The sequence below is a fragment of the Lutra lutra genome, chromosome 12, assembly GCF_902655055.1.
Source record: "Lutra lutra chromosome 12, mLutLut1.2, whole genome shotgun sequence".
Lineage (NCBI taxonomy): Eukaryota > Metazoa > Chordata > Mammalia > Carnivora > Mustelidae > Lutra > Lutra lutra.
In genome coordinates this window covers 96083682-96107165 of record NC_062289.1, presented here as the reverse complement: position 1 = coordinate 96107165, position 23484 = coordinate 96083682, and the positions used below count along the sequence as shown (strand labels likewise).

The window sequence follows — 23484 nt, the reverse complement described above, 5'->3', positions numbered from 1 at the left end:
CTCTAGAATTTGCCTTTTTCGGTTTTTAAAAAAACATTTCCTCCCTCGTTTCAAAGGTTATATTCTCTGTGTAAAATAGAGAAAAGCATCCAAAATGAAAAATAGTCATCATCCCAACTTTAGAAATACCAAGAGAGTGTTTTGCTTCCTTAAAGGGGAAATTATATAAATGCTGCTTTTGAATAACTTTTTTTAATTAAAAAAATTTTTAAGTAATTTCTAGCCCAACATGGGGTTCAAACTGATGACCCCAAGATCAGCTCTACCAACTAAGCGAGCCAGATGCCCCTCTTTGGGACAACTTTTCAGTTTAACACAGCATGAACATTAAAAAAAAAAAAAAAAAAAAAAGCATTCCATTTCCTCTTTTTTTTTTTTTTAAGATTTTATTTATTTGACAGAGATCATAAATAGGCAGAGAGGCAGGCAAAGAAAAGGGTTAGAGCCAGATGTGGGGCTCGATCCCAGGACCCTGGGATCATGACCTGAGCTGAAGGCAGAGGTTTTAACCCACTGAGCCACCCAGGTGCCCCAACATTCCATTTCCTTTTAATGCACTGCATAACATCCCAAATTCAAACAGTCTCCTAGTGTTGGACATCCAGGTTATCAGTTTCTGCTTTTATAAATAATGCTGTAAGAAACATCTTTATCCCAATCGTATTGTTCTTTTCCTGGCCAGGAGGCAGCATGGCACATTCAGGGAGGGCCCCTGCAAGGCCTTCTCTGGGAGGTCACGAAAGCATTTGACTCTTGGTCTAAAGATGCAGAGGGACACTGTTGAAGAAGGTGGGAGATTTTCATTTCAGGTGTGTGTTTGTAGAAGATCTCTGACTGCAGGATGGAGAAGGAAGTACGAGGTGGATGGGTGACTTCAGACAGAACTCAGTGGTAGCCATGAAAGATAGGGGCAGAGGGAGCAAAGCAAATGGACTTGGAGGTTGCTGGAGCTCAAAGTAGCAGGATTCAGTGTCCCTAGGCTTATGGCTTCTGCAGCTGGCAGGATGGTTGGGGGTGCCACTCACTTATCTGAGAACACTGGAGAAGAGCCAGGTTGTTGCTGTTGTTTTGTTTAATGATAGGAGTTTAGTAGGAGAGATCATTTGCTAGTCTTGTGCTGAGTTGGAGGTGCCTTTGAGATGCATATCGAAGTAGGGATACCAAAGGGGTGGTAGATATAGGAGTCTAGACTAGAGATACAGATCCAGAATGTACTGATGGGTAGACAGTGCTGAAAGCCATAGGCCTGGCTCACATCATGTAGGAAGGGCCTGTGTAGTGAAGAGAAGCCTGGGCCTAAAGGCTGTCACTCCTTGGATTACAACTGGCAAAGGCCAGAATGACAGCAAAAGTGCCCAAAGAGAACCCTCTTAAATTGTTGGTGGGAACGCCAGCTGGTGCAACCACTCTGGAAAACAGCATGGAGGTTCCTCAAAAAGTTGAAAATAGAGCTGGGTATATGACCCAGCCATCGCATTACTGGGTATTTACCCCAAAGATACAAATGTAGTGATCCAAAGGGGCATGTGCTCCCAAATATTTATAGCAGCGATGTCCACAATAGCCAAACTATGGAAAGAACCTAAATGTCCATCAACAGATGAATGGATAAAGAAGATGTGGTATATATACACAATGGAATACTATGCAGCCATCAAAAGAAATTAAATCTTGCCATTTGCAACAACATGGATGGAACTAGAGGGTATTATGCTTAGCGACTTAAGTCAATCAGAGAAAGACAATTATCATATGATCTCCCTGATATGAGGAAGTTGAGAGGCAACATGGGGGGTTTGGGGGGTAGGGAAAGAATAAATGAAACAAGATGGGATTGGGAGGGAGACAAACCATAAGAGAATCTTAATCTCACAAAACAAACAAAGGGTTGCCAGGGGGAGGGGGGTAGGGAGAGGGTGGTTGGGTTATGAACATTGGGGAAGGTATGTGCTATGGTGAGTGCTGTGAAGTATGTAAACCTGGCGATTCACGGATCTGTACCCCTGGGGCTAATAATACATTATATGTTAATAAAAAAAAAATTTAAAAAAAAAAAAAGAAAGAAATAGATATCATTAGGCTAAATGGACAGTTTGAAAAATGGAAAAAAAAAAAAAAGTGCCCAAAGAACCTCATTTATATTGTCAACCCAGATGGAGCAAAAAATATGTTAACTGTAAGCCTATTACATAATGTATATGTTAACTAGAGTAAAATTAGAAAAAAGGAATTCAACAGAGAAAAATCAACAAAACCAAAAGATGGTTCTTTAGAAAGATCAATAAAATCAATAAGCCTCCAGCCAGGCTAAGACAAAAAGAGAGGATACAAATCACTAATATCAGAAATGAAAAGGGGACATCACTACAGATCTCATGAACATCAAAATCAAAATGACAATAAAGGAATACTATGACCAACTCCATGCTCACAAATTGATAACCTAGAAGAAATGAACCGACTCCCTGAAATACTTAACCTGTCAAAATTCAAAGAAGAAGAAACAATCTGCACAGGCCTACACCTACTTACGAAGTTCAATCAATAATTAATAACCTTCCAAAAATAAAGTACCAGGCTGGCCCAGATGGATTCACTGGTGAATTCTACCAAACATTTAGGGAAGAACGTATACCAATTCCCCATAGGTTTTTTCAGAATATAAATGCAAAATCCATTCTGTGAGGCCAGCATTACCCTAAAGCCAAACCTAGGCAAAGACATTACCAGAGAAGAAAACTACAGATCAATCTCTCTCATAAATATAAATGCAAAAATCCTCAACAAAATATTAGCAAATTGAATCCAGTAGTGTATAAAAAGAATTATATACCACAACCAAGTTAGATTTATCCCAGGTATACAAGACTGGTTCAACATTCAAAACTCAATGTAATCCATCGCATCTACAATCTAAAAAAGAAAAATCACATCATATCAATAGATGCAAAAAAGACCTGTGAGGGGCGCCTGAGTGGCTCAGTGGGTTAAAGCCTCTGCCTTCAGCTCAGGTCATGATCCCAGGGTACCAGGATCAAGCCCTGCACTGGGCTCTCTGCTCAGCAGGGAGCCTGCTTCCCTTCCTTTCTCTCTCTGCCTACTTGTGATCTCTGTCAAATAAATAAATAAAATCTTTTTAAAAAGACAAGACAAGATCTGTGGAAAAATCCAATACCCATTCGTAATAAAAACTCTTAGCAAACTAGGAAGAGAGGGGAACTTCAACTCGATAAAAAAAAAAAAATCTACAAAAACCTATAGCTAGTATCATACCCAATGGTGAGAAACTCAAAGCTTTCCCACTAAGGTTGGGTACAAGGTAAAGATGTCCCCTTTCACCACTCCTTTTCAACACAGAAGTTGTAGCTAATGCAGTAAGAGAAGAAAAGGAAGTAAAAGATACAGATCAGGAAGGAAGGAATAAAACTGACTTTGTTCACAGATGACATGATCATCTTTATGTACAAAATCTGAAGGAATTAACCAAAAAAGCCTCCTAGAACCAATAAGCAATTATAGCAAGGTTATGGGATAGGAAGTTAATGTACAAACATTAATTATTTTCCTACACACTAGCAACGAAGAGGTGGAATTTGAAATTAAAAACACAGTACCAATTACATTAGCACCCAAAAACAATGAAATACTGTAGGTATAAATTTAAAAAAAATGTATCAGAGCTATATGAAGGAAAACAAAATTCTGATGAATGAACTTTTACAAAGGCATATTTCATTCATGTTCATAGACAGGAAGATTGTTAAAATGTTAGTTTTTCCCAACTTGATCTACAGATTCAATGCAATCCCTAGCAACTGGCGGGGAGCCTGGCTGGCTCAGTCAGTGGAGAACACAACTTTTGATCTTGGGGTTGCAAGTTCGAGTCCCACATTAGGTATAGAGATTACTTAAAAAAAAAAAAAAAGTTAAAAAAATTCCAGCAAGTTATTTTGTGGATATCAAAAACTGATTCTAAGGTTTATGTGGAGAGGCAAAAGACCCAGAAGAGCCAATACAATATTGCAGGAAAAGAACAAATTGTACTACCCAACTTTAAGACTTAAAGCAACAGGAATCAAGACAGTGGTATTGACTATAGGAGCTTATGGTACTGGCGAAAGAATAAATAGATCAAAGGATCAGATTAAGGAGGCCAGAAATACACTGACAATAAATACAGTCAACTGATCTCTGACAAAGGAGCCAAGGTACTGTGATGACACAAGTATTCTTTCAAACAAATGGTTCTGGGACAACTGGACATCTACGTGACCAAAAAATGAATAAAGACACAGACCTGACACCCTTCACAAAAATCAACTCGAAGTATGTGCTGAATGAGCACAAAGAGTGAAAACACAGAAAAATAAGAATTACTTTAATATTAGTAGTGGCTGGGGACGCCTGGGTGGCTCAGTTGGTTAAGCAGCTGCCTTCGGCTCAGGTCATGATCCCAGCGTCCTGGGATCGAGTCCCACATCGGGCTCCTTGTTCTGTGGGGAGCCTGCTTCTCCCTCTGCCTCTGCCTGCCACTCCGTCTGCCTGTGCTCACTCTCTCTCTCTTTCTGACAAATAAATAAAATCTTTAAAAAAAAAATATTAGTAGTGGCTTCAGCACCATCTGTTCCAAAGGAATTGAACTTCATAGAAGAACCTGTGAAGAATAATCTAAAAAGCACTAATTTTACAGGGCACAGAAAAAGGTGCTAGAAAAAACAGGAAAAAGAAAAAGGTGCTTAGAAACAACACGGCCAATATACATACATGATCAGAGCACAAACTATACACGAGAGAAGAGGACTCTGGGCTATGCTGGAAGCGGTAAGGCAAGGGAAGCTCGAAACTTAGAGACTATTATTTTGGTCGAGTTTGGAGAGGAAGCATTTACATGAATTAGACAGAAAATCGGCATCACAAAAAAGGCTTCAAAAACAAGAAATTTGAAAATAAGAAATAGTAGATATTTACGTGCCTACTTACCAGGCATTCTGGCCACATCAAATCTATAGTGGAGCTAGTAATTCCCTGTGGTTTACTTAAAAGAGGATCTAGTGAAAATTAGAGGGGAGACACAACCATTTCCATAAGAAAAAACTGACATAGCCTAGAAAATGTGAGCAGTCTTAGGAAATATGCAAAGCTGTAGGAGATGTGGATTAAGTCAGTACAAACCTTTCACTCTACAGGGCCCATAAAGCCAGGAAGCCATGCTGTCACACCAGAACTTTATTTCACAATAAATGAACATCTGAACAGGGGAAGCCATGGAAGCCAGGAAGCCATGCTGTCACACCAGAACTTTATTTCACAATAAATGAACATCTGAATAGGGGAAGCGAATACGAGCAAGCATAATGAAAGTGGTGCTCAGGAGATCATAGCCAAAGAAATTCAAGACAAGAAAATGAAAAATATATCATTTGTTTTACAGCACAATGGATGTAGAAGGCAATGCAGCCCTTACACACAGGAGTTTTTCTAATAAACTCTGGTTTTTAATAACCTGGCACATAGCCCTATAATTAGCTGTAATTTACTGAGACGTGCAATCTTAAATACAATATAATAAAACTGAAACCTCAGAGGAAGAATCTGAAAAAAAAAATACAAGTCATAAAAATATGATTATTGCTGCAGGGATCTTGTACTCCTTGCAGAGATGAATCTAGAACTGTGTCACATTGATAGAACAGTGGGAAGAGGAAGTTCTGGCCTATCTGGTTGAGTGTGATCTACTTCCTTCAGGCTAAGGGCTCCTTCCTCTGGGCACACACATCCCAGAAGGCTGCATGCTGCCAAGACCTTCCCAAGACACGAGAGGTCCAAAGTGTCAGCCAAAAGGTTAGCCACCCAGGTGGCCTTTTGAGGCTCCCTTCTGGGGCTCAGTAACATCCACGTTGGGATGACCCCACACAGGGCTCTCTACGGGAACTCTACGAAACGTTTCCTGAAGGAGGAAAGACCCACTTCTTGCCACCTTTCCAGAAAGCATCTGTGAAGCACATCAGACTACCTCAGAGTTTCATAGCTTTTTTCTTCCAGAAAACAAGATACGATCCTTGGGGGACCACGAAATTAATAAACCCTGAAATAAACTGCATCAAGACTTTCGAGTCTGTTCTCAACAGAATAATGAAATTAAAATAGCAAGTTTAAAAACTGAGAAACTTCTCTCCAGAGGGACTCTTCACTGGAGGTTGACAATTAGCGTGAGGCAACAGGAAACCATATATCCTGCAATAGGACATACCCCACAGCTCCTAGCACAGGTGCAGTCTAGGAGGGGACTGTGTGACAGCACTGTCAGCGTGTGACTACAGGAGCCCCATCCTCGGATACGAAAGGCAGGAAGGGGCTTCCTGCTGGGTGCTGCCTATCCACAACACATTCGTCTCGTGAGGCCCTTGCTCTGTTTAACTGTGGACCCGAAGAGGCTCACTGAACCATTTCGCAGTGACCCGAACATTTGACCAGAATGTGGTACAACTGTCTGGTGCCTGCTATTGAAGGCCTCAGCATCCCTGCTCTCTGGGCTTCTGGTACCAATGGAGTCAGTTCCAAGCAATTCTGGGATGTCCATAGGGCTGAGGAAACAAAGAAAACACAAGTCTGAGAAGATCTGCAATCTCAGGAACAGTGGGAATGAAGCCCAACTTAAATAAGAACTAAAAGCGCAGTATAAATAAATGGCTTTTTCATTTACAAGTGACAAAACTTTGACCCTAAGCCATAACTAAGGCATTTTATTATTATTTTTTAAAGATATTATTCATTTATTTGAGATAGAGAGAGAAAGAGAATAGGAGCAGGGGCGCAGAGGGAAAGGGAGAAGCAGACTCCCCACTGAGCAGGGAGCCCAATGTGGGACTCGATCCCAGGACCCCAGGATCATGACCTGAGCCAAAGGCAGCCGCTTAGCTGACAGAGCCACCCAGGCGCCCCTATTCCTTTTTTAATAACGCGTCCACGGGCACTCTGTGAAGCCTAGTCCCGGGGGACTCACCGATCCATGGTCAGGTGAGTTGAGAACATGTTGTTCCCTGCACCTCGAGAGCCCCAGCCAGTCAGGACAAAACAGTGTAGTGTAGGACAAAACTGCTGCCAGTGTAGCACCTGCTCTACCTGCCTCGACGGCTTCCCAGAGTTATCTGACCATGAAGGAGCCAGTCTCGGTACCACAGCACTTCAGAGTGCCAGGGGGACCGGAACGGCCATGGTACAGCAGTAGGGGAAGCGACACGCTTGCTGGGCCATCCCTTGGTTCCCGGTGCTCTAGCTGTCAGCTCCCTGGGAGGAGCGTGCCAGCCTCTGCTTCTCTGTGCGCCCTGTGGTGTCCTGCACAGGGGTGACTCAAGTACTTTGAGAGACAGGGAAAGGAAGGAAGGAGAGGAGAGGATCACAGAGTGGGGAGGGGGCAGGTAGAGGTGCTGAGAGGAAGGGAAACCTGGGATCCGCCATGTGCACAGCCAGGACCTGGCACCACTGCTCCTTCACCTCCCACCCACTGTGCTGGGGCTCTCAGATGGCTCCCGGCCCCAGAGGGGGCCACATGGCCCGCAGCTCAGCACTCAGGACCCGAGTAAGACCATCTCAAGCCCAAACAAGAACTGGAAGAACCATATGTTAAGGTCCCCTACTGGCCAAGAAAGGGAGAAACAGAGGAGGAGCGAGGAAGAACCGGCGCTGGTTGGGAAGTGGAGCCAAACACAGGGCTACAAACAGGCCTGGAATGGCAGAGGCCAGGCCGAGTGGTGGCTCAGCAGCATGGCCCATCCCCTGCAGACTCCTACCTTGGGCCGGTAACCCCGCTTGGCCATCATCTTCGCTTCCTGCTGTAGCAGGGTGTCACTGAGCTGCTCTGCCCGCCTCGCCTCCTCTTCTTCCTCCTCCTGCTGCTGGTCCTCTTCCCATGCCTGCAGCTGCCGCTGTGCAACCTGGCCACTGAGAGCACAGTCACCCAGGACAAGCTCCCGGGACGGAGCCCTGCCTTGGATCACGAGGGGAAGCCCGTGGATCTGTGCCAGCTGGATAATCCCAGCTAAGGAACAGTGCCGGCGAGTGCCGCAAGAAGGAAGGGCAATTATGAGACTGGAAAGACAAAAGCTCTGGGTGTGCCCATGTGCTTAGATCATTCTGTGCTCCTATTAGGTCCCGAAATGAATAAACTGTGCCCCAGCAAGCCAAAGCCTGGCAGATGCAGACAGGAAAGAGAGAGGCTTGCCAGGCATGACAGTCTTACTCCCACACAGACAGAAGACCTGGAGTAAAGCTGGAACTAATCAGGAGGGTTGGGGTTTCAGCTAGATAGGAAAAGAGATGCACTGAGCCCATTAGCGTGGGCTTCTCGGACAAGGTCCTAGTGCCAGGCCACAGAAGAAAGTCAAGGGTCTTGGCATCCTGTGCCACAGCGGGGAGGGGCCACAGCGAGGCCTGCTGCGTGTAGCTCACATCCCCCTGGCTGAGGCTGCCTCCCCCCATCACCCCCCCCCCCACCCCCAGCTGAACCCACCTGGGCCTCCAGCTCCTGTTTCCTGGCCGATTTCAGTTCTTCACTCTCCTCCTTCTCACGGCGAGCTGACTCTCTTGCTTCTTCAAGATTTTTAATAAGTTGCTCCCTGTGTCTCAGGGACTCCTCCTGTGCTCGTCGGTTTTGTTCAAGCTTTTCTCGTATTTGTTGTTGTCTTCCTGTCAAAACCTATCCGCAGCGGGAAGGCAAAGAGCAGATTTTAGCGTGATGCTAACAGGTACCTGTTCTGAGAGCCCCAGCCTTGTCCTCAGCCTCAGGGCTGAATATGCCAGGTGAAGCCAAGTCCAGATCATAGGAGCGGCCCACACGGTGTCAGCCCTGCCTCCCACCTGTCCCCACCACACACAAAATGCACACAGACTCTGTGGCAGGGAGAGACAGCTGGGTACCGACAAGGTTAGAGGGGATGGAGCTCCCTACCCAGGACAGAAACATAGCAACAAGGTTGTGAGTCTCACTATCCATCAGTTCTAGAAAAAGAAACAACAAGCCACACAGATGACCAGAGATAGAGTCTGGGTTGCCCCCTCAACCTTTTGGATTTAAATGTATTGCTTAGAGTGCCAGAAACCTTCTGGGTTTGAAACCTGGCCTCACCACAGGATAACATCCAGAGCACAGCCAGGCCTGGAGAACCAGGAACAGTGGGAAGCCACCTCCCACACCAAACAATTTTGCTCCCTGGCGGAGACACGTAAGTGGCTACAACGAGGAGGAACATTTTTAATAAGAAAACAGAAGGTACTGCAGAGTATGGGTAGTCCCAAAGTGAGAGAGAACCACTGGGAACCCGACTCCTCATGGATTCCAAAATGACAAGCAGAAAATTAATTTCCATTTTAAACCACTTTAACATCCCCCCCCTTTTTTTTAAAAGATTTTATTTATCTATCTGACAGACAGAGATCACAAGTAGGCAGACAGGCAGGCAGAGAGAGAGAGAGGAAGGGAAGCAGGCTCCCTGCTGAGCAGACAGCCCGACTCGGGGCTTGATCCCAGGACCCTGAGATCATGACCTGAGCCAAAGGCAGAGGGTTTAACCCACTGAGCCACCCAGGTGACCCCCCCTTTTTAAAAAAAAAAAAAGATTATTTATTTATTTGTCAGAGAGAGAGTGAGAGCACAGGCAGACAGAATGGCAGGCAGAGGCAGAGGGAGAAGCAGGCTCCCTGCCGAGCAAGGAGCCCGATGTGGGACTCGATCCCAGGATGCTGGGATCGTAACCTGAGCCAAAGGCAGCCGCTCAACCAACTGAGCCACCCAGGCGTCCCCACTTTAACTTTCAATACAAGGATAACGAAGGCTTTTCTCTAAAAAGATTTCCTTTTTTAAATTTTTTTTTTTATTACGGAATCTCTACCTGCAATGTGGGGCTTGAACTCATGAGCCCAGGATTAAGAGGTGCATGGTCCACCAACTGAGCCAGCCAGGAGCCCCTAAAAGATTTCCTTCTAATGGGGGTATGCCTCATGTGCATTCCGTAACTCCGACAAAGAAAACAGCTATGTTCCTCCAAGAATCCACTTCTGGTTACACACCCCAAGAAAAAAACATCCTAAATATGGAAAACGGAAAGCCTTATGCACCAAGATGTTCACTGCAATGATTCTTGTAATGCCTCAAAATTAGGGGAGGGGAAAAAAGAAAGAGTACCCCCAAGAAAGGAATAGAACACAAACTACAACACACACATGTGATATAATATGCAGTTGTCAAAACAGCTCCAAGACGTGGCAGTATGTTAGAATGCTTGAAATCAAACAGCGTGGTATGAGGGAACACACAGAGACACACGTCATGCACAGAAACCCGAGTAGTCGAAGGAAACCAAGTAATGGTGCCTGTAGGTGCCGGGGGTCTGGGTGACTTGGTATTTACTTCCTGTACTCACGAATTGTTTTCTACGAAGTTGATACTACTCTCATAACAACATTACAAGTCTCTTTAAGACAACCAGAGAAGCCTGCGTTCCAGAACATTTGGCAGGGTAAGTGCTCGCAGTCGCGATTACCTCGCTCATCAGTCTGTCTCGGGCGCTCCTCTCCCGGGCCCACTCCGCCTCTCTCTTCTCCCACATCTCCTTGGCTTCCTCCCTGGGAACACAGAGCAGATGATAGCAGGCTCCTTGCCACCATCGATGGCAGAAGACCACAAAAGAACCCAAGGGCTCCGCACACACATCTCCTGTGGGGCCAACCTTCACACCAACTTCTGCACCCAACTCTCCACAGGTGACAATTACGAACAAGCTCCCAGATACTGTCCCTCCAGTAAGTGCTCTGGGCTGCCTGTCACGCTCCTGCCTCCTTAAAAAACACAACTGTGATGACCAGCACCCAGGCGACTGCAGCAGTCAGGACCCTGGAGAGAGGAGCCCTGCTGTGCCTGAGCTCTGTCACCTTGCTCCTGAGGTCACTGCTGGCTCACATGAGAGATAAGCAGTGGGGGATGCGAGGGATGTCAGGATTCAGTAAGATGAGGACGGGAAAGCACTCTGCAGTATCTGACCCACAGTCTGTGCTTAGTAAACGTGACCTTTCAGTTGATTATTTCAATCTCCTGGATGAATTTTTAGGGTCCAGAACCATCTGTAGTATCAGCATCTCCACAGTTTATAATAATTTCCCATCAAATTTCTAAAATTTTAAATGAACAGACCCTTACTCTAAACCCTAATGATTTCTTCAGGGAAACACCCCCAGAAGCCAGGTCTGTTAGCAAACACGTGCACTATGGACAGCTGAGCAAGGGCAGAGGTTTCGGTCACAAGGGAGACCCCCGTGGTCCCTGTGTGGCTGTGAGGGACCAGAGTAAAGGCCAAGAGTGTCAGTGCCACCTCTCACCTCAACAGCAGCTGCAGCTCTGCCTCCCGCTCCCTCTCCAGCTGCAGCTGCTCCTCGATGACCTGCTTCATCCACGCCGCGTCGGCCAGGGCCTGCTCCTTCTTGGCCAAGTGCATGCGCTGGTTCTCATCCTCCTTCTCGAGGAGCGCCTGCAGGATGTGCTTGTCCGCCTCCTGGAGGGTGGATGAGGAAGCACAGCGGGGCGGTGGGAGCTCTTCTGTGGCCCCAGCCTCCCACTCTCACAGCCCCTCCCTCCTGCACTCAGCACAGAGAGCAGACATTCCTGAGGCTTCCAAGGGTTCCGGAGAGAGAGATGGGAAGAGTCAGTAGAATCACTTAGGGACGGTTTTAAACCACACAGGAGAGGCCCAGGAGCTTTCCCTTTCCAAGGGAGACCCCTCTGCCGCCACACGCATGTCCCTGCCCTTGGACAGGCCTGGCAGCACAGCTTTCCAGAACACTGTTGGGCAACAGTGTCACTTCTGAGAACATACTGGAGACCCAAAGGCACAGAGACATGTGCACAAAATGCTCACTGCAGCCATGCTGTAAGAAGAAAGAACCACAAGCGACTGCGACGGAACGGGCTGTGATGCACACTGCTACAGTGGGGTGCTGTGCAGAGCGAGGGGGCTCTGGAGGTCCTGCGACCGGAAAGACACGCTGGGGAAAAGTGGCGTGCTGCCCCAGCACAGCACCGCTGCCACCTCTGGCCCACCCTGACTGCTGCAGGCCAGGGTGGAGGCAAGCAGGCTTGCTCATTCACTCTCCCTGTCCCTGCGCCACTAGCGAGCCCACTGACACCTAGTACAAAAGAACAAGCTCACTCCCAGTATCTGAGGTTTGCCGTTAGGTAAATACGCTGAGGAATGCCACTTCGATTTTTAAAGAACCCCACTGCTCATCTCTCCCAGCATCCTGTCCATGTATCTGGGAGGAGACCACCGCAGACCCCTCTGGGGATGGGCGGGGACTCTAGGGCTGAGCAAGGCGGAATCTCCCCCGGGGTCTTATGAGAGCACACCCAGCTACTGAGCAACGGAAAGCATCTTCTTCCAAAGAGGGTGGAAGAAATGCCAGGCTAACCCAGACTCACCAGTTCCTCTTGGATCTGCTGCGTACGCCGATTGAGCTGCACATTATACTGATGTCTCAGAAAGCGTCTAGAAATGAGCAAAACAGGGGCTGCCTTCAGTGTCTCATAAACAATTACTGGAGGTCAGACAGCTGCTTACTATAGACTGTGTCCTCTCTGGTTTGGGATACCCATGCACGTCTGGGAGAGTGAGAGGCTCGCCCCCCTGGCCAGGGCAGCCACTGGGGGCCCTGCTCACACACACCCCAGCTCTGCCTTCTGCCGGAAGGCTGCCATCTGCTTCCTCTCTTCCTCCAGCCTCTCCAGCTCCCACCGCTGCTTTAGCAGATTCTCTTGCTCCTTCCTCAGTTTGGTGGCCTGTGGTGACAATGACAGTTAAGTCCAGTTAAGGTCATCAGAATCTGAGCTCCCTTCATTCTTCATCTGTATTTTCACCAAATGCAAGGCAACAGGGCTGGCATGGCAGTGGGCAATCAGAACCCCCTCCCACCTCTGGGCTCTGAGCCCTGGGCCCAGCTCACTCATTTCCTGCAAGAGCCTTTCCCGGGCCTGTGGACAAGGATGAGACCCATGCTCCATGCTGCCACAGGACCCTGCACTCGTCCACGCCTTACTGTAACTTAACCTGTCTCCCCCACCCAACACAGTTCCTGCCGTGAGGGCCAGGAGCTTTGCAGGCCAGGGCTGTGGGCCCTGCTCATAGCTGTCTCTGGAGCCCAGGGCAGTGCTTGGCATCAAGCAGATCATGGGCATTAAGGACCTGTTTCCTGAATCATTTGGGCCTGAGGAAGGACAGGCTTCCCCTCGTCTGAATGGGAAGACTCAGCCCAGGAATCTAGCTCAGGGCAACTGCATCCCCAAAGAGCCTCCTGAACTCCTGAACCAAAGACCCTCACAGTTTATGCCTTGAGATCCCCAACCTGCTAGCTGAGGAGAGGTGTAGCTGTGTGCTAGAACATCAGACTAATTGAAGTCTACTTAGTGCCCTGGAAAATCCAAGCTCTAAGAAGGTCCTCACACAGCCACTCTGGAAACACACCTAAGAGAAATACTCTCTCCATATCATGAACATTCTAGAATCTGGGCATACAACCTAGGAGGATGGAAAACCACAGCTGGGAATACATGTGAAAAGGGAGAACCCAGCATTGTTGCATTTCTTAGATTCATCCCTTCCCCCGCATAGGACCTTCTCAGCACAGCTTTCTAAAACGCCATTTTCTAATGATAGGCAGCTGCTAGAGAGGAGCCAGGACCATGCCCTCACCTCCTGCTCCTTCAACTTCAGCTCCTCCATCTGCTGGAGCAGCGCCTCCGCCTGGAGTTTGCCCTCCAACTGCCTCCTTTCCTCCTCTGCTTTCATCCGCTCCAGCGCTTCCCTTCGGGCCCGTTCATACTCATTTTCATACTGTTTGTTCTCTTCCTCTTTGGTGGCTTCTTGCTACGTGGACCCAAAGGAACCCAGGTCAGTATCTGTAACGCGGCCAGCAAAGACCCAGGTCCCCACCACTGTTCCTCATTTGGATGTGTCTGCACCAGAGTGAGTCATGCCACTTATCAGCTGTGTGACCCTGCGTGAGGGAGCACCTTCCTGGGCTGTTCTCATGGTGAGAAGCATGGGTGTGATGCTTCCCTCAGAGACAACACTGGGGAAAGACTCAGCACAGGGCCTGGCACAGAGGAGGGGCTCAAGAATGTTGGGGTTCCTTCCCCTTCCAAAAGCCAGCAAAATACTCTCCAAAATTAACCCAGAGACACAGCTGCGGGTTCACAGAGGTGTGGACTTTTGTCCCCAGAGGGGCTGCCGTAAGCCAAGGTTGAGAGTTTACGATGCAAACTACATCAAAAGAGACAGCCAGCAACAACAGTGACCTTTAAGATGTGCATTCCACCTGCAAGTGGCCCACCCTGGTCCCCTGTGTGACTCTGCCCCTGGGAATGAGCACAACGGATAGTCGTACATGTCAGAGCAACCGCCATTCGGTGTTAGCATGTTACATCAACTTTGATCAAGTCTATTCCTGGATCAGAGTCATTAACATCGAAAACAAGAAAACTTCAAGGCCCTGGAGACAGCATGCCCACCACAGCACGGAGGACTATTTCCCAAGTCATTTACCACACCTGTTTTTTTTCTTCTTCCTGCATTTTCCAAGAGTTTATCACATGCTCCTTGTGCAGGGCTGATTCAATCTGAGGGTGAGAAGGCAGAGAAGATGAACTTCCTCACTGGCTCATGTGACAGACGTATGCTGCAGGGTGCACCGGCAGTCGCCCTAAGTTCCCCACTCGAGGATGCAGGGAGGCCCAGCTACCTTACAGGGGAGCTCAAGGGGACCCCAACATGTACAGTCTGAATGCCAGCCAGTTGGTGTTTACTGACTTAAAGGACTAGGCAGTTCTAAGCAAACCGTAAGAGTTGTAACAAAGGAGCACAAACTTTTCTCCCAGCACCCTGGGGGTTGAGCAGGAGCCGGGCTGTGGACACTGAAATGGAAACAGGATCTGAAAGGCCACCTCTGGCTGCTCCAAAGTATGGAAGGTCTCAGGGCAGCAGGAGCTGGCTGAGGGACAGACTCAGACTTCTGCCTGGCTCCTCAGAACTCCTTCTGCAGAACTGGATAAACACGTACTCCTGTAGCAACAGATGCGACATATCTGGGGTAGTCAAGAAGAGATTTTGGGATGAGGGGGTAGCGCCTGGGTGGCTCAGTCGGTTAAATATCCAACTCTCCATCTCAGCTCAGGCCCTGATCTCAGGGTCCTGAGTTCAAGCCCCATGTTGAGCTCCACAATGGGCGTGAAGCCTACTTAAAAAAAAAAAAAAGAGAGAGAGAGAAGAGATTTGGGTTTAAAGAATCTTTTGGGTCAGAAAATGAATTACAGCACTACCTAAAAGCTTTATTGGGGAAACCATCAGAGAGAAAGAACCAGAGCACAAGCAAAGGGAGAAGCAGGCAGAGGTAGAAGCAGGCCTCTTGCAGAGCAAGGAGCCTAATGTGGGACTTGATCCCAGGACCCTGGGATCATGACCTGAGCTGAAGGCAGATGTTTAACTGACTAAGCCACCCAGGTGTCCCTAATTTGGGTGTTCTAAATAAACATTTTTTAAAAATAAAAATTTTATTTATTTGATAGGGAGAGAGAGATCACAAGTAGAGCAGCTGGCGGGGCGGTGGGGGAAGCAGGCTCCCTACCAAGCAGAGAGCCCGACGCAGGGCTCAATCCCATGACCCGAGCCGAAGGCCCAGGTTCAACCCACTGAGCCACCCAAGTGTCCCATTTTTTTTTTTAAAGATTTTATTTATTTATTTGACAGACAGAGATCACAAGTAAGCAGAGAGGCAGGCAGAGAGAGAGGGGGAAACAGGCTCCCTATTGAGCAGAGAGCCCAACGCCGGGCTCAATCGCAGAACCCTGGGATCATGACCCAAGCTGAAGGCAGAGGTTTTAATCCACTGAACCACCCAGGAGCCCCTAAATAAACATTTCTGAGTAAAAGATTTTGGAGCACCAACCTAAGCCCTCAAATGGCCAAGTAAAGTCTTAGTGCTAACTGTATAAAACTCCAAACCACCAAATTACTCCATTACTTAGTAACTAGCAATTTCCAAATATAATTAGGAATAAATAAACTCATCCCACCAAAGAAAGACACAAAGTTTAAGTTGAAATAAATTACTGACAACATCACGGGTCATCTTCCTCTAGCCCAGTCTCCATGGAAGGGTGCCGCTCAAGCCAGACCAGCCCTCCCTTGCTCCCAGGTCTCATCCATTGTCATCCTTTCTCCTGCCACCCCAGTCTGGCCTCCACCACCACTGCCCAGGCTTCACCCCTTCCTGCTGACTTCCACGGTGCTACCAAAGCTACTGTTCCCCAAAATGCAGCTTGGTCCCACTGTACCCCTGCTTAAAATCATCCAGGTGCTCTCCAGGCTTCCAGGAGAAGGCCACACAATGCTGGCCGGGATCTGGGCCCACCTGCCTCACCAGCCTCATCTCCTGCAGTCCCCCTTCCCTCTCTGACAGCGCAACCTCTCAGCCACTGTTACTCCGTGGACTCGCTCAGGCCTGATCCTCGCTCAGCTGCGTCAATCTGGAATGTCCTTTCCTCACCTCCACACCATCAGGTAAAAGCCCATGTCCTTCCAAACTTCACCCCAGCAACTCCTCTGAGTGTGTCTCTGACCCCCATCTTTCCGGGCCTGCAAAGCCCACCGCAATCTGCACTGTAACAAGCTGCCCACTGTCTCCTGCACTGGGCAGCAAGCTCTTGAAGAGTGGGGACCCCACCTAACCTCCACATGCCCAGGGGCTAAACCAGGCAGCGAATGTTCAGTAAGTGCTGGCTCAAGACCAAACGAACCAGACCTGCCTGGTGCATTTTTCAGGCGGCCGCTGAGATGCAAGTTGAAAAACAAGAAGGGAAACATGATTTCATCTACTGAGGCAAATCAAAGGTTTTCACCTCTCGAAGTTTGGGGTGGTTCTTTTTCCAGTGTTCGTATAAAAGTTGTTCAGCAATCTGTCAAGAAAACACAAAGCCTCATGTCACTTCTCAAATCCATTCGCATTTTGGATAACCCCCAGCAGAAGTCAGCTCAGGCTGAGTGCCCCTCCACTGGCTCGCTGTCACAGCACCTGCCCTTCAGACCGCCTTCCCGCGGTGCACCCCCGGCTCTGGGAGACACCGGAACGGAACCAGACAAGCCTGACAAATGACTGCCACACGGTGATGGAAGGGTGCCAAGATCTGATGCTACAGATGGGTCCCAGATGTGACAGATCCGTTGCAAAAGGTAAAGCAGGCTTCAATACACAGACTGGGGCTCACCATTCCCCACAAGTACTGCCAAGCCTCTGCAGGACCACGGGACTGGAATAAAGGCAAAGGACTCAGAGGTCATGATTTAAGGGGCCAAAGAGAATAGAACTGACTCATGCAAAACACACGTGAAGAACAACATAGCACAAGCCCCTTGCCCTGCAGGCTCTGCCGTTAACGGCTGGCTCATCAGACCAGAGTCCCCAGCGGCAGCCCCCACATAAGCCGCACTGACTGGCTAGGGACACTCCCACTCTCCTAGGCTCCTAAGGGACTAGAAGACGTTACCAGTTTCCTCTGCTCTTCTCGGGCCGACTTCAGATTGCCGTGCCGCTCCCGGATCCTTCCCTCCCGCAAGTCCATGCTTAGCCGCAGTGCCTCCAGCTCTCTAGCGAGCAGGTCCTGCTCCTCCAGCAGGAGCTGCCTGAGTCTGTCCCGCCTGCCTTCCAGCTGCTTCCTCTTCTCCTCCTTCATCTTCTCCCGCTGATAGGCATGCATGCTGGGGGTAGAAGGAGCCCTCCCTACATCAGTCATGTGACGGCCACCCGTGGCATGCTCTGCTCTGCTGTGTGGCCAAAGAGGCTAAGATGGACATGACATGGTGATCCAGGAAAGTGTCAGCAGGTCATGGAACACTATGCATAACAGCATCTTGGTTTCGCAATAAGGAAGTGTACAGTGGTCTCCCGTATGCACACAGTCACAGTAGCAGCTAACGCTTGAGCAATTACCAGGTACCAGGTACTAGATACATGGATGGCTTCCTATTCACCATAAATCCTAAAAAGTGGATTCTGTTGTAGCCCCACATCACAGAGGAGGAAACAAGGCTCATTTATACAGCAAGTGACACAGTCAGGATTTCCATCTAGGTTTGTCTGACTCCAAAGCCTATGCTTTTACCTTCCATGTTTTTTACATTTATTTCTGTAACAATGGATGTGTGTGTGTGTGTGTGTGTGTGTGTAATTTATACACACACAGCTGGGGAAAAGTATGGGAGGATCTGCATCAGACTATTAACTGTGGTTCTCTCTGGGGATAAAGGGTCACCTGGAGACTCCCAGATTCTACATATATTTCTTATTATTTTCTCTTTTTCAATGCAAATATATTATTTCACTGGTGATCTTTCTTTTCAGTTTTCAACTGGAAACACATGACCATGCAGGGAACCTATGCCATCCAGCAAATTCCTACAGAAAACGTGCTGTTAAGCCACTCCCCCACCCCCCACCCCCTGGGTTCTTAAAGCCACATGCCCTGACCAACAAGTGGCTTCCTGCCTCTGTCCCCCTAAAGTCACTGTAGTTACCTCCGCTGGTAGGAGGTCTTGGAGCTCCATTCAGCCTGTTTGAAGCTACAGATATCAGACATCCTGAAGTAGCGGCTGTTCTGGTCCCACTGTTGCCGAAGCCGGGCCTCCTGCTCTCTGTGTCGCTGTCGGGCCATCTGCTGGTCCAGAAGCCTCCGGCTGCACCAGTAAGAGGGCAGCGTGGGGAGTGCCATCTGAGGAGAACAGCAACGGTAGGAAAATGAGCCTGCTGCAGCCCCCTAATGATTGGTCTTCACCTCTTGGCTGCCCCCGGAATCACCCTACTCCAGATCAATGACATCAAAAAAGTCTTAGTGCAGGCCCCCAGGCAGCAGCATTTTTCAAATGCTTTGCAAATCATCACTTTAAATAAGCCTGGACTGCACCCAGCTGTGAGCCAGACACCATCGAGGACGCTGCAGATGAAGGCAGGGAACCAGTCCTATTAATGCTAGCCCAAACACTTGGGGACTTCAACGCTCCTCACAAAGTAACAGGGATAATGATTTCAGGAACACATATATGTGCCAAACTCTTGACATATATGATATTTTTTATTGTTAAAATCACTCTGTTATTTGGCAGGTGAGCAAATTCAAGCTCAAAATGGTAACTGGGGGGCACCTGGGTGGTTCAGGGGGTTGAGCCTCTGCCTTTGGCTCAGGTCATGATCCCAGGGTCCTGGGATCGAGTCCCACATCTGGCTCTCTGCTTGGCAGGGAGCCTGCTTCCTCCTCTCTCTCTGTCTGCCTCTCTGCCTACTTGTGATTTCTGTCTGTCAAATAAATAAATAATCTTAAAAAAAAAAATGGTAACTGGGTGGCTCAGTGGGTTAAGCCTCTGCCTTCGGCTCGGGTCGTGATCTCAGGGTTCTGGGATTGAGTCCTGCGTCGGGCTCTCTGCTCAGCGGGGAGCCTGCTTCCCTCTCTCTCTCTGCCTGCCTCTCTGCCTACTTGTGATCTTTCCCTGTGTGTCAAATAAATAAATAAAATCTTTTAAAAAATAAATAAATAAAATTTAAAACCAAAACAAAATGGTGAAGAGGCTTGCCCAGGATCACAGAGCTAGGAAGCAGAGGAAATGAAAGGACCGGGATCCTATTTCATAACAGTGTCAAACCAAGGCCTGGGCTCTGTAGACAGCAAGAGGCTGCCTGTGGGGACCAATGTGCCCTGGCTCTGGCAACCCCCAGGGAGCGTCCCAGCCCAGCGGTCACAGGTGGAAGTGCTCTGGATTGGCATGGAGGACACATCCCTCAACTTACAGATGGAGAAACTGAGACCCAGAGAGGAATCGATGTGCCCAGATCACCGAGCAAAATGGGAACACAACGGAGACTTGAAAGCTGAGAGCAGTCTCACTCCAGACACCTCCTTCCCTGAGCCCAGAGCTGCCAAGATGGGCAGGGTCTACACAGTGCTTGGCTACGACGGTGCTTAGGGAACATCTGTTGAATAGGCGGATAGGTCTGGGTCCAGGCCAAGCCTAAGACTCGGTGCTCAGAGCTAGGGAAAAATAATCCACATCTATGGGTCAAGTTTAGCCTGCGGCTGCCAGTTCACAACCTGTCTTGGAACTGTGGCAAGGTGCACCTAACTTTTTCCTTGCCCTGTAAGCCGCCCGCGGAAAAGTTTTGCACCAGGAATCATCAAGAAACGAGACTCCCGTCCCAGATCGGTCCCATCCTTCACGCAGCCCCAACGTCCACAGACGACAAACGGGGTTGCAGAGCAAGGCGTCGGACCCAGAGCGCGCAGGGACTATGGGTCCCCGGACGCCAGCCGCAGTTCCCGCCAGCGCGTGGCCACTGCGGCCGGGCTCCCCGAGTCCCGACCCCCACGCCGGATCCGGCCGAGCCCATCCTCCGACTCACGTTCCTCTGCGCCCCGGAACTTCCGAAAAGTGCCCTCGCTGAGCTCCTGCATGCCCCAATCAAGGCCGGCAAGTCCCGCCCGGCCGCGCTACACCAACGCCCGCCGTTTCCCCGCTCGTTGCCCGTGGCAACGGACGGACGACGGGGTGCCGCAAGGGCCAAGCCGCCTCCAGCGCGATACCGAACGCGCGGAGAGAAAGGAGGGTGCGCTTTTTTCTCTGGCGCCCTCTCGTGGGGGGCGGGAGATCAATCCCAAACGTCGCTCATCCCGGAAACAGGGAAAGATGAAGGTAAGGGAATCCTCACGACTCCGCAAAAATCAGAACGGTGGTTACCTGCGGGTTGAAGGTGAGGGTTGCCCGGGGTCGGGGGTGGGGAGGTGGGGAGAAGGTCAGGGGGACAAGTCAGTGGTTCTCAAGCCTGGCTGCACACGAGAATCACTTGGGGAGGTCTTAAAAGTCCAGGTGCCTTTAAAGAAGACAAAATAAATAAATCCAGATGCCCAGACCAAACTCCAGACCAGTCCCATCAGTTTCTCAGGGGTTGTCTCAGCTCCCCAGGTGCACACAGCGTGCAACCAGCTGAGAGAATCGCTGGCCTAAGTGGATACATTTATTCGTTAACTATTGTCTTTAACTTGGTAGTGGGTTCAAGGGTGTTCATTCTATTGGCGTTTTATGACTCGCATGTGTTACATTTATTATTTTATGTATGAAAAAGATAATAAAGGGGTGCCCACCTATCTCATTGGTTGAGCCTGCAACTCCTGAATGTGAGGATCGTGAGTTGGAGCCCTATGTTGGGCATAAAACTTAGTTTAAAAATTTTTTTCTTTTTCTTTTTCTTTTTTTTAAGATTTCATTTATTTAGTTGACACAGAGAGAGAGAGAGAGAGACGATAGAGGGAGCAGCAGGCTCTCCACTGAGCAAGGAGCCGGATGGGGGCTCCATCCCAGGACCCGGAGATCATGACCTGAGCCGAAGGCAGTCACTTAAGCGACTGAGCCACCCAGGCACCCCCAATTTTTTCTTTAAATACATAAATTTACCTTAAAAAAATAGACAACTTCATTCATTCAGCCTCTTTCATTTGCCCATTTTTCTTTAATTCTTTTAATTTCTCCCTTCATTCTTATTCATTTGTCTAATTTCTTTTCTGGGTGCAGCAAAGCAAATTGTTGAACATTTTGGCCTCTATTCCAACCTCCACCAAGCCAATTCTGGGGTCTCGGGCAGGTCACTTCTCTCTGGAAATGAGAGCAGTAAGGAAATGGAACAGAGAGACCATTAGACTAGGCAGCTCTGGTTCCTTGCTAACCTAGCAAGCAAACAAAACCTTAAACCAGAATCAAGCCAGGCTGCACACAAGAAATCTGAGAAAATTTAAAACTGAGAGTCCGAGAAAAACTAAATGGAAGGACAACCAACCACTGACATCTGGCCTTTCCCAAATAAGGCAACTGCATAAGCGATTTCCTTGCTTTGCCTCTGCTTCTTCTCTGTAAAAAGCCTCTCCCCCAGGTCCTGCCCACTGGAGGAGAACTCCTACCCACCTTTGGTTTGGTGCTACTCAGTTAAAATCGATATATGCCAGGGCGCCTCAGTGGGTTAAAGCCTTTGCCTTCAGCTCAGGTCATCATCTCAGGGTCCTGGGATTGAGCCCCACATCGGGCTCTCTGCTCAGCAGAGAGCCTGCTTCCCTCTCTCTCCGCCTGCCTCTCTGCCTACTTGTGATCTCTGTCTGTCAAATAAATAAATAAAATCTTTTTTAAAAAATCGATATATGCACTAATAAACGCTTGGAAATTTTAATGTGCCTCAGTGTACCCTTTAACAAGAGTACCAGCAGAGCTGTTTTTTAGCATTGCCCTTGTGAGATGAAATGAAGGTTTCCAAGGAGAGCACGCAGGCGCTGTTTACCTGGTACATCTCAGGAAGTACTTTCTTCCCATCTCTCCCTTTACTTGACTCTTGCTGGCTCCGGGTCATCCCTGCCCCATGCATGAGATTCCCCAGGGTTACCTTCCTGTTAGTCCCTACCTCTTTGGCCAAGATCATGGCCTCTTTTCCATATTGTATCCCCACTGCCTGCCAAAGGGCCAAGGAGGCAGCTACCCAGGGGGTCAGCCAACCCAGCAAAAGAGCCCAATACATGAACGCTTATTGGTGGGTCTCTCCGAGTGTGGTAGGAACTTCAGAAATATGTGAATTGGGGTGGTGGGGGAGGAAGAAATATCTGAATTGAGTAGGGGGAGACCTGGCTTAGGTCCTGATTTTGTGCCTCTTGAGTGAGTCCCCTCTGCTCCCTGGGCCTTTGATTTTCTTATCTGTATAATAATTACCTTAAAGGACCAAAAAGGCTCCACTAGTGCGACTCCAGGGCCTAGGGCTTGACTGGTGTGGCCCTCGGGCCATGGTCTCTGGGCTTCTTCGGCTGGGCAGCCATCCCCACCGGCCCCCACTTATTCAACTTCTATCCTCATGATTACATAGCTTCCTGCAGCTCATTAAGCATGTTTACAAGTATCTTTTCCTTTGTTCTTCTCAGGACCCCTGTGAGATATTTTACTGTTCTTCCCATATTACTACTTTTTTAAAAGATTTTATTTCTTTAAAACATTTTTAAAGATTTATTCATTTTAAAGAGAGATTGAGAGAGACTGCATGTGCGCACGAGCAGTGGGAGGGGCAGAGGGAAAGGGAGGAAATCCTCAAACAGACTCCCCACTGAGCACAGTGCCCAACGCTGGGCTCCATCCCAAGACCCTGAGGTCATGACCTGAGCTGAAATCAAGAGTCGGACACTCAACCAACTAAGCCACAAGGCACCCCAAAAGATTTTATTTTTTTAAAGTATAATTCCTACACCCAACTCAGGGCTTGAACTCACGACCCAGAGATCAAGAGTCACACACTCCACTGACCGAGGCAGCCAGGAGCCCCTTATTCCTGTTTTAAAGTTGTCTGAACTGAGCCTCAGAGAGTGGTGTCCTTGCTCAAGTG

General features: G+C 48.6%; 1 protein-coding gene across 3 annotated transcripts; it reads right to left on the bottom strand.

Moving 5' to 3' along the window:
• Nucleotides 1-5211: 5211 nt before the first annotated feature.
• TCHP (trichoplein keratin filament binding) lies at nucleotides 5212-20621 on the bottom strand. Of its 3 annotated transcripts, none has more exons than XM_047697938.1 (13): nucleotides 20482-20621; nucleotides 18609-18802; nucleotides 17582-17792; nucleotides 16937-16993; nucleotides 14591-14659; nucleotides 13734-13907; nucleotides 12711-12823; nucleotides 12467-12533; nucleotides 11371-11543; nucleotides 10539-10620; nucleotides 8510-8695; nucleotides 7791-7934; nucleotides 5212-6584 (listed from the first exon to the last, which is right to left on the bottom strand). In XM_047697938.1, the coding sequence occupies exons 2-13, from the start codon at nucleotides 18800-18802 to the stop codon at nucleotides 6552-6554; spliced, it is 1503 nt and encodes a 500-aa protein (XP_047553894.1). In that variant the 5' UTR covers nucleotides 20482-20621; the 3' UTR covers nucleotides 5212-6551. The 3 variants fall into 3 exon arrangements, with proteins under 3 accessions (XP_047553894.1, XP_047553896.1, XP_047553895.1); XM_047697940.1 differs by lacking the exon at nucleotides 20482-20621 and adding an exon at nucleotides 20049-20067; XM_047697939.1 differs by lacking the exon at nucleotides 20482-20621 and adding an exon at nucleotides 19873-20030.
• Between the last annotated feature and the right edge of the window lie 2863 nt (nucleotides 20622-23484).

Coding starts and splice junctions, on each gene's coding strand:
- TCHP (XM_047697938.1), bottom strand. CDS start 18,802: ATGGCACTCCCCACGCTGCCCTCTTACTGGTGCAGCCGGAGGCTTCTG. Junction 17,793..18,608: donor AAGACCTCCTACCAGCGGAG/GTAACTACAGTG, acceptor TTCTACCCCCAG/CATGCATGCCTATCAGCGGG. Junction 11,544..12,466: donor AGCAGATCCAAGAGGAACTG/GTGAGTCTGGGT, acceptor TCCACCCTCCAG/GAGGCGGACAAGCACATCCT.